At 40.6% G+C, this 11,012-nt stretch overlaps 1 protein-coding gene across 3 annotated transcripts in view; it reads right to left on the bottom strand.

The window, feature by feature from the left end:
• Positions 1–2,116: 2,116 nt before the first annotated feature.
• The window catches only part of LOC117433057 (GTPase IMAP family member 8-like), a 267,258-nt gene continuing 258,362 nt past the window's right edge, over positions 2,117–11,012 (bottom strand). For all 3 annotated transcript variants that reach the window (XM_059016272.1, XM_059016273.1, XM_059016274.1), the window contains 4 exons: positions 9,998–10,048; positions 7,321–8,022; positions 5,276–5,326; positions 2,117–3,062 (listed from right to left, as the gene is read on the bottom strand). In XM_059016272.1, coding sequence (XP_058872255.1) covers positions 2,368–3,062; positions 5,276–5,326; positions 7,321–8,022; positions 9,998–10,048 — 1,499 coding nt within the window. In that variant the 3' untranslated portion in view covers positions 2,117–2,367. The remainder of the gene's footprint in view (positions 3,063–5,275; positions 5,327–7,320; positions 8,023–9,997; positions 10,049–11,012) is intronic.

Here is an 11,012-nt window from a genome sequence, read left to right as displayed (position 1 = left end):
GTGAGAGAGAGTGTGTGTGTGTGTGTGTGAGAGAGAGAGAGTGTGTGTGTGTGCGTGTCAGTACCTCTGTGTGTGCGTGTCAGTACCTCTGTGTGTGTGTGTGTGTGTGTGTGTTTGCCTCAGTGTGTGTGTGTTTGCCTCAGTGTGTGTGTGCCTCAGTGTGTGTGTGTGTGTGCGTGTCAGTACCTCTGTGTGTGTGTGTGTGTGTGTGTGTGTGCCTCAGTGTGTGTGTGTGTGTGTGTGTGTGTGAGTGCATATAGAAAATAGTGTTCTGTATTACAATGGCAGCTACAATGGAGTGAGGCTGGTAGAATGGGACCACAGTGTGCTAACTATACCCTCATGATCTTCAATGGCAGACAGACAGACAGCGGCACTGCAATGGCTCTGTATTACACTGAGGGGCAATGGTAGCACAAGTATAGGGCAGCTACAATGGGGTGAGGCTGGTAGAATGGGACCACAGTGTGCTAACTATACCCTCATGATCTTCAATGGCAGACAGACAGACAGACAGTGGCACTGCAATGGTTCTATATTACACTGAGGGGTGATGTTTCTTTTCATTTCTCATCAGGCCTGACATGGACGGCTCACAGGAGGTCCAGTTGCTCTGCTCTCTGTGCCAGTAGAGGTCACTTTACTTTCCTTGAGCCTCAGCTTCCATTATACTGCTGATCCACCCGGGATACGCTGGAGTTAACAGGAAATCTACACCAAGTTGAGCCTTAGATAAGCATACCAGTATAGAAAACTTCAGCTCCACAATTCTACAGCAGTTGTTGTGTACGTTTGCTGTAATTGATGATCATTTTGAATGGCTCCTAAATGTATCTAATAGACTGAGAATTCAACAGCAACTCGTTTGATGTTTACTAGGATTGCACACATGACCAATGCAAGGGGTGAAGCACTGTGTAGCGAGCTTGTCGCTGTGCTCGCTGCTGCGGGGGACGCCAGGCAGTCTGCAGCTGAAGCCAGCCAGCACAGCTGACTCGAGGGAACTAGAACACCACTGCTGCTCAGAGGAACTCTAGAATATCTCCTGCCACTGATTAATCAGGTGCACTGTGCTTCTGCCTGACCGGAAGCAAGGAAGACAATAATTACAGGACACCCAAGCTTTGGTATGGATCTGAATTGACCTAAAAGATCTGTGGAGACTAACCCCAGAAAGAGACATTCTTCCTGCTTCTGGGGTGCATTTATGCCGTATTTGAGAGCAATGTCTGTTCAAAAAGCAGCTATTTTATGTATGGAACAGAAAGTAAATAGATTTTATTGAACAAGAGCTTAAAAATCTGTCTCTGCAGCATGAAGAGTCCCATCAGAAAACTAAAACTGCTAAATTATTATAAAATTATTATTGTAATAAGAATGAATGTTGAGAATCTCCATGTATCATTCTATCACCATCTATATGAATCGGAGAATTAGATGTTTTCTTTAAGGGCTTCCAAGATTGATGAAGAGAGACAACAGAGTAAGCCACTTCCTGATCAGGGAGAACTGCAAGGGAGGACAGTATTCCTAGTGAATTTTTCAAACAAATAAAATACAACAAATTATTGCTCCAATCCTGTGACCCCCCCCACCCCCACAATGTAATTATTTCAGTCAGTCACCCCCAAGGAAAATCAAGACCACCTTCGATGCCACAGTTATTGTCGAAAAAAAATCTGTCCCAAACATTAGCAGCCATGTTGCAAAACATCTTTACTAAACCAATAACACCTGATCAGCTGGGCTTCAAAGGACTTGAATATAGTATGTGAAAGATTTAGAATATAGTATGTGAAAGATTTAGATTTCCCAGGTGCTGCTGTTTTTGAATGCAGAAAAGCCATTTAGCACAAAACATGCTTTTGCAATGGCAGTGCCACCATGAATGTGTGTTGTGTAAACGGAGAACATCGGTCCCACACAGTCATTCTGCATCGGTAGTCAATTGATAATATGTGAGGTGCCGCTGCTCCTGTGGGATGGATTGTAAATTCTTTACCATGTGTTTAAAGATTATGTATTCAGGTATTCCAATACATTTAGTGAGCAAGGGACCCGAGTACAGAAATAAGTTACATTCAATTAAATGAAGAGACAGACACATTTATTTTCTTAACAATTTTTATTTGTTTTTCAGAATTTACTAACACAGAATTCATTTTGTATTTAGCTTTTTTATGCAAGGCAATATAAGGTGTACTGAAAGGAAATTCATACTGATTTATAGAGCTAAATACAATGTTAAGCATTGGTTATTAATCATTGGCTGTTTCAAATAAAAAGAAAACAAAATCAAGCACATATTAGTAAAGAAAATAATTATGCAGAGGACATTCAATAAACACGTCAGATATGTTAAACAGATTACATCAAATTACACCCATCTCTGGAGCTCTGCACAGTCTTATGCGGTGGCCTTTCCTTCCTCACTTTTCCCTTCTCCATTTCTACATTTTGACTGGTGGATGCAGCTGCCTTATTGTACATCTCCATGGTGTAAAACCTCCCACAATTACGTTCCACCATCGCCTCTATTTCCTTGACCAGTTCAATAGCTTGTGCTGTATTGCTCTTGTCTTTATTGTTAAAGACATGATACCTGCCCCCACATTCATCAATAAGCTGCTGGAGATCCCCTTTGACTCCCTCAATGTATTTCTCAATTGTCATGCCATCTTCCAGACTGTCTTCATGGGTGAAAAGAACCATCATGTATCTGGCAGCACGCTCACCCAAAATAATCTTCACTGCTTCCCTCTCTCTCTGTGTGTATTGGCCCACCTGTAGAACCAACAGCAAAGCGTGGGGTCCCGGGGCAGACAGAGAGATACATTTCTCAATCTCCTGTTTAATCTGATCAGCAGTGAGCTCTGTGTCAAACAGACCGGGAGTGTCAATCACAGCTATGTGTCTCCCAGAAACTTCTGCCGTGCCCTTCTTACACTTATTAGTTATGGAAGTGGCGCTGAGTTTTGAATCAAACTCCCTTCTTCCCAGGATGGTGTTTCCTGCTGCACTCTTCCCAACTCCAGTCTTCCCAAGCAGCACAATCCTCAACTCTGCAATGAACAAGAACAAACATATTGTGACAGAAACACTGCCAGGAATAACCCTGCTTTCATAAAACGAATGCATTCCTCACAGGACTCAGTTAGAAGAACTGAAAGTATAGATACTCTCATCACTGACTTCACCTATAGGAGAGCACTGTTGTCAAATAACCACACTGCCTGGGTATTCAAAAGTAATAGACTTTTAAAAACAGTAGGAATTATTTCTGTAAAGAAAAAATATATTAAACAAAATAAATAAAATAAAACTGCTAACTACATGTTTTTTTACATAGTGGTTTGCAAATTCGATTTTTGAAATGACTCTTTTCCAAACACATTAATCCCATTCAGTGATTGGCTGTCTATGCATTCTAACCATGTAGAAATGTTCCAACAACGCACTGGTCTGAACTTTCTTTTTGCCTCATCACAGTCTTAAAACTTAAACATTGTCTGTATATTGCCGACTAATAAATCAACTGGTCAATATATGCCTGTGACAGAGATCGAATGATTCTTGGTGTTAGATCTCCCTGTGAGGGCATTTAATTAAATGGCACGACAATTTATTCCATAGGTTAGGTGGAAGTCGGTCATTTAGGAAGGGGGCGGAGCTACGGCACCCAAGCTCAATGACCAGGACGGGAGACGACGTGGTATCTGAGGATTGGAGGAGCGGATGCGTTCGTTAACCTAGGGGTCATGAGCGAGGGTATAAATAGGGGGCGTGGTTTAAGTGATCTGTTCCTTGGTAAATGATTAGTGTTTTAGCCTACAAAGAGTCTGTGTTGCCGTATTGTAAAACCGTGTTTTTTTTCTTGTGTTTGTTAATAGACTACCAGTAGTATGCTCCGGAGCTGTACCGAAAGCCAGCATTAACCCGGACATCACTTTCACCCCAGGATTCCACAGAGAACTGTATTACACCACTAGCACGTAATATCACTTCACTGTCTTGCGTTTTGTGTTTAGTGTTGGTGTGTGTAAAAACCTGGACTTTTGGTTGCGGGTCAAACCCTGGGATTAAAAATACGAGCGATACACGCCTCTGTATCACTCCAACATAATTATTTACTGATGTTTACCTTCGGGCTCTGGACATTGTCATTTATTAATAAAACACCCTTGCACCTGAAAGCAATTGTCTGTGTGATTAATCTGCTCTGCACTGCACTCAGCTGTATCCACTCACAACTTTGCCACAGTAATGAATTGGCATCAACCCACTGAACTGAATGCAAGTGCTGAATCGCAAACCACATGGCAGTCGAGAGGTACTGTCACAAATCACTGTCAAAGTCTTTTTTTCTTATCAATTCATGTACTTTTCATTCTCTTTGCTTTTTGTCACTATCTGATTGTAAACTTTTTTCACAACTCACTTAATTATGAACCTTTTTCCCCACGTGTGTTTCTTAATTGATGATTTCTATTTAGCACTAATTGGTTGATCTCGTCTTTAGTAAGGATCCCCGTGTAAAATTCACTGACGTTGTCTGCTTTGTTAACTACACACCGGGACTGAATGAAAAATGAGGAATAGGTTTGGTTATAAAAAGGTAGTTTAAGAAAATAGGAAGGATGGGGAACGTAATGCAGTAAGAAACAAAGAAAGTAAAGTAAAGGAACGGGGTAAAAACTGAGAGGGGAAACTTTTTAATGTGAATGACGTGTTTAAAGATGAAGAAAATCTGAATCAGAAAACCTGCTCAGTAATAGGATAAGTGAGCGCTCGGATTTGAAAGGCTGGTCTCTTACCAGATTGGATAACTTCCCTTCTTTTCTTCTACATTTTTGCATCTTTTGCCGTTTAAATGTTTTTGGACTGTTTTTAATATTTTTTATAAATTCTTGTGGACTGAGATCAAGGCAGACACGCTGGGGAAGCTGATAGATCACAGAGAACCAGCGCTGCTTTCCTGTTTAGAGACCATTCCTGAAGCAGCCTACAGTGCAATGTGGGCTGCTTGCAGTTATGGTTATTCCTTTTCTTTTGAGGACAGCAACGCATAAGATCTGAATTGTTTTTTTTTATTTATTTATTTCCACAAATCCTGAAGGACTTGGTGCACACAAGCAGTGATTGGAATATGTTTTTGTGTTTTTTTTTCTGTTTTTTTTTTTGGACAATTTATTTTATGAAGTTACTTTTATCTGATTTTTCTTTATTTGTGTGTTCTTTCGACACACAATTTTTATCCCAGTTTTAAATTACTTACCTGTGTTGTCTCTCATGTTCGATGCCAGAGGTGTGGATCTAGATAAAGAATCTGAAAAGAGAAACAGTAGAAGTTAATGGTAAATGTTAAGCACTGTAAGATACTCTGTACAGTACCTGTCAGAAGTATCTTTCCCTCCATACTTTAACGGGGCCTGGTGCCCGTAGTTTCTCCACCAGGTGGCATAGTCTTCTAAGTGGTGACACGTGTCTTATCCTGATGTCAGTATAATTAAACATTACAGATATAAAGGCCTGCCTTTGGATGAAAGAACACAGGAACCTTTTTCCCAGTAACTAGGAGGGAGGGAGATAGATGGAACCTATTTAGCAACGTTTGCAAACCCCTAAGGCAATCACAAAAAATAATCTGCATAGAGTTAGCGCATCAGAATCAGGCGCACGTGTGGGCAAACAGACTGTCATGAGACCCGACTTCTAAATCACGTTTTCGTGCGCTATTGCAGCGGTTCGCTAATGCTGTCATTTTTGCACAAGCAATAGTGGCTGTGCACATATTTGCTAAATAGGGCCCAGAGATTACACAGCTTAGCAGAATTATGAGGCTTTGCATGGACTCCCTCCTGAACTTTCATCTCTTCACAATTTTTCTGCTTCCTGATTTTGTTTCCCACTGTCTCTTCATCTGTGCTGCAGCCAATTCTTTTCAGCTCGGAGAATCCGCAATGAATGAATTATTGCAATTACAGAAGATTTAATGAACTGTGATGGGCTCTTCGGGCCCGATGACTGTGATGGGCACTCAGGGTCTGTGAAAGATAAATTTGGCAATGAGGCCTCGTCCATGGGTGCTTGATGGCTACCTGTGTGAGGCCGGCTGGAAAAGCATGAACAGTTCCATGCATCCCAGTGCCGCAGAGAGGAAGTGGCTATGGGCCACCTCCACCCAATAAGACGAGGCTGCAAAACCATGAATGGAAAATAATAAATGATTAACATATGCCACAGTAGTGTCTGCCTCCTACCCCCCAAATATTAAAACAATTATGAAAATGAAAGCCGAGACATGGCCCGTCCCCCAGAGCATGACTGCGCTGGGGGGGAAAGAACCCAGCCTCTCCAGCCCAACCACTCACCCCACAGAACTATACCAAAAGATTATGCAGCCTCTACATATATTAAAAAGCTAAGAGAACACCCCTCGGGAAGCAAGCAAAAGCAAAGTCCTTCCAGCGTTCACAGGCACCGATACGCAGACCCGCGTGCCTGCTAACAAGAGCTAAATGTAGTGCTCGTCTGTCCTGTAAAAGCAGGCAAAAACCCCGTTAAATAACCTTCTGAATTGCTTATTTGCAGGGAAGGAAAATAAATTGCAGCAACTTCTGAGTCCCAAGATTTCATCCTACACCCCATTTACGGAACGCTGTGCAACCCGAGTGGGCGGGGCCATTCACCAGGATCCAGCATAAGAGATATGACTGACAGCCCTGTACTGCAAGTAGCTCCTATCTTTAGCCTTGGATAGGGACAGACACAAAGGCTTTTATTTAAACAGCCCTCCTTAGCTTGGAGATTCGTTGTGCCTCCATATGTCAAGAGCCATCTGCACAGTTTGCATTGCACTTTGTTTGGGCTGGACTCAAACTGAAACCACACGGTAGTCGAGAGGTGCGTACGTGTCTTATGCTGATGTCAGTATTATTTATATTAATAGGGGTGCATATTGCTAAAATAAATAAAACCAGTATTTTGGAAAAAGTAAATGCAAAAAGTAAAACAATCTTTGTTTTTACCTTCCTATCTTGCCTGCGCCTAATTCTGGTCCCCTTAATTTTATTTCAAACAGAGCTGATAAATTACATTAATTGTTCATCCCAGTCCTACTTTTAACTTGCATTTCATTTTTGCAGTCGCCTAATTTTAATGTTGTGCTTTTGTTATTTCCCTCACTGGTTTAACAGAGATGTCCTGACAGTTTTTTTTTGTGGCTGTCAGTATTATTAACATGCCTTTGGATGAAAGAGAGCACAGGAACCCTTTCCCACTAACTAGGAGGGTGGTGTGGGTAGAGAGTACACAGCTTACCAGACTTGCTTGGCTTATCATTGGCTTGCTCTTCAACGTCCATTTCTTCACAAATGAGCTCTTTGCTCTTCCTCATTTTTTTCACCTGTCTGATCATCTCACTGGTGTAGTGGCTTCCCCTGTTACCTTCCACCATCCTGTCTATTTTTTCCAGTAGCTCAGAAACCTGGGTGCAATCACTCTCTTCCTTGTTGTTGAAGGCATGATAATGGCCCCCACACTTCTCAACAAGCTCCCGGAGCTCCTTGCTGGCTCCCTGAATGAACTCCTTAATTTTCTTCTCTCCTAGTTTGTCCCAGTTGGTGAAAAGGACCATCGTGTATCTCTCAGCTTCCTCTCCGTATCTCCTCAGGATTGTCTCCACTGTTCTCTTGTCTTCACCTGTGAATCGGCCCATCTCAATCACCAGGAGAATAGCGTGGGGTCCCGGGGCAGACAGAGCAATGCATTTTTCTTCAGTGACTTCATCCAGAGAGAGGTCTGTGCCAAAGGCTGGAGTGTCGACCACAACAACACGTCTCCCGGAAACCTCTCCTTCTCCCTTCTCACATACATTTGTAACTGAGGTGTCACTGGCTTGTGATGTAAACACCTTTTTGCCCAGGATGGTGTTTCCTGAGGCACTTTTCCCAACTCCAATCTTCCCAACCAGGACCATCCTCAAATCAGGGGAACTGCCTGGGGCTCTCTTTTCATGTGCTTCTAAATAAATAAAGAGGTTTCAGATTACATATATAACTTGTGTGATTGGCATATTTAGATGCCCAAATAATGGGTGTACAACAATTCATTCCAGTGACAATTTGTCCTGGTAACAATTAGAAAAAATCCTTGCAAGTGCTCTTGCAAAACTTGCATCTCTTCTGAATATCTGGCCCAATGTTTTTTTTTTGTCCCTTAGCAGGAGTTGATAGAAATAGAATATATGTTAACCACACACTATTGAACCAAAACTGAATGTAAAACAGGACTCTAGTACGGTAACCATGGTGATGCCCATGTTTATGGGAGCTCCATGGATCCCGAAGTTAAAGGGGATAGGTAGTGAAGTAAAATTTGGAGAATGGCAGGCATAGCTATAAACAATGTTGAGATTGCAAATGTTAGATGAAGGACAGAAGGTAGATTTGATCATTTGTGCTTTAGAAGGGGATGCAAGGAGGGAGGTATTACTTTTAGCACTGACAGAAACTAAACAGAATTATACACATTTAAAATGTTCAGCAATTTCTGTGGATATTTTTTTATTTGTATTTTTTTTTTAAATCTCGATCTGGTTAGACTCCAGTACTGAATGCAGCCAGTCAGCAGTTTGTAACACCAGGGTTGAGCGTGGCAGCGATGGACCTGAACAATGAAGGGACTGGAAGAAAAAAGAAAAAAAAGAAACACTAGGTTCAGACTATAAAGTTGTCCATCAAGAAGTATTCAGTACAGTAATTGCAGACAACAGTGTGTATTAAAATGCAGTAAACAGTTGTGTTTGTGTTTACTATGAGTGTCTCCCAGCAAGCCAGCCTGACTGCCACTCCAAATTAACGGGGAATATAAACACATTGAATTGTGTAATGAATTGGCATCAACCCAGTGAATTGAATGCAAGGGCTGAACTGTAAACCACATGGCAGTCGAGAGGTACGTACGTGTGTCACCAGTCTTTTTTCTTATCACTACATGTAATCTGTTTTCTCTTTGCTTTTTCTTACCATCTGATTGTAAACTTTTTTTCACAACTCACTTAATTATTGAAACTTTTTCCACATGTTTTTCTTTATTTCTATTTAGCACCAGTTGGTTGATTACATCTTTAGTAAGGATCCCTGTGTAAAATTCACTAATGTTGATGGCTTGTTAACTGCACACTGGGACCGAATGAAAGATGAATTGGTTATACAAAGGTAGTTTAAGAAAATAGGAAGGATGGGGAACGTAATGCAGTAAGAAACAAAGAAAGTAAAGTAAAGGAACGGGGTAAAAACTGAGAGGGGAAACTTTTTAATGTGGATGACGTGTTTAAAGCTGAGGAAAATCTGAATCAGAAAACCTGCTCAGTAATAGGAAGAGTGAGCGCTCAGATTTGAAAGACTCGTCTCTCGCCGGTCCCTTCTTTTTTTCTACATTTTTACAACTTCCACCATTTTAATGCTTTTGGACTGTTTACTATTTTATAAATTCTTGTGGACTGAGATATTTGCAGTAGATTTGCTGTTTGTTTTTTTTCTTTGTCTCATTTTGAAAGCGCTCGTGACCAGGCAGACACTATGGGGAAGCTGATAGACAGATCACAGAGAACCAACGCTGCTCTTCTGTTTAGAGACCATTCCTGAAGCAGCCTACAGTGCAATGTGGGCTGCTTGCAGTATTTTTGGTTATTCCTTTTCTTTTGAGGACAGCAACGCATAAGATCTGAATTTATTATTATTATTATTATTATTATTATTATTATTATTATTATTATTATTATTATTATTAATATTATTATTTATTTCCTTTGTGCACACAAGCAATGATTGGAATATGTTTTTGTGTTTTTTTTTATTTTGGTCAATTTATTTTATGAAGTTACTTTTATCTGATTTTTTTCTTTATTTGTGTTCTTTCGACATACAATTTTCATCCCAGTTTTAATCTGATTCCCTCTATTTAAATTAAAAAATCAATTATTTAAATTACTTACCTGTGTTGACTCTCATGTTTGATGCTTGAGGTGTGGATCTAGATAAAGAATCTGAAAAGAGAAACAGTAGAAGTTAATGGTAAATGTTAAGCACTGTAAGATACTCTGTACAGTACCTGTCAGAAGTATCTTTCCCTCCATACTTTAACGGGACCTGGAGCCCATAGTTTCTCCACCAGGTGGCGTAGTCTGTCTCTAAGTGGTGACATTGCTTTTTTTGGCGTAGTCGGCAGGATCTAGGTGTTAAATCCACACCAGGGCAGGGTCAACAGGTGGTAGCACGTCCAGAAGCGGTAACCATGGTGATGGCCATGTTTATGGGAGCTCGATGGATCCCGAAGTTAAAGGGGATAGGTAGTGAAGTAACATTTGGAGACTGGCAGGCACAGCTACAGACAATCCGTGCATTTACATGAGCATAAGAATTCTTAATTCCGATATGAAAAGTTATGTAAACACAGTTTTCGGAAAATGTATCTGAACATACCGAAAGTCAGTTTTCGGAAAACAGCATCTAGATTAAATGCTGAAAACTAACAAGATGTATGTCATGTAAACACACTTTTCGGAAAACTTATTCCGATAGCGTACTGCACATGTGCAAACTTTGACCTTCATTCCTGCACGTGGTTTTAGAAAACAGAGAAAATAATAATAATCTGTAGTCAGTCTGCATGCATCCATTTGTCTAGTTAGGGATAAAGTAATACATTTGTTAAAGTTGTATGTATTTGTTAATAGCCCGTACTGAAACAGCAAATGTTTTCCAGCTTTAAAATGACGTAATAATTTAAAAGTCTGCAAAAGAAACTGGTAATATAGAACATGATGTGCTGTTGGAAAGGCTGATTGCACATTGTGGGGAATCTGAATAGAGGTATAGGATAGTAATCTTTGAATTTAAGACCTGACACTTTGATAAAGCACTATATTGGATTGGTCTCTGTTCTATCGCAGAAATGTACGGTCTTCAAATCGTACTTAGGCTACTACAGTACTTTGCATGCGAAAATAT

Source organism: Acipenser ruthenus, chromosome 52 (genome assembly GCF_902713425.1).
Source record: "Acipenser ruthenus chromosome 52, fAciRut3.2 maternal haplotype, whole genome shotgun sequence".
NCBI classification, from domain to species: domain Eukaryota; kingdom Metazoa; phylum Chordata; class Actinopteri; order Acipenseriformes; family Acipenseridae; genus Acipenser; species Acipenser ruthenus.
This window is presented reverse-complemented; position numbering and strand designations above follow the sequence as displayed.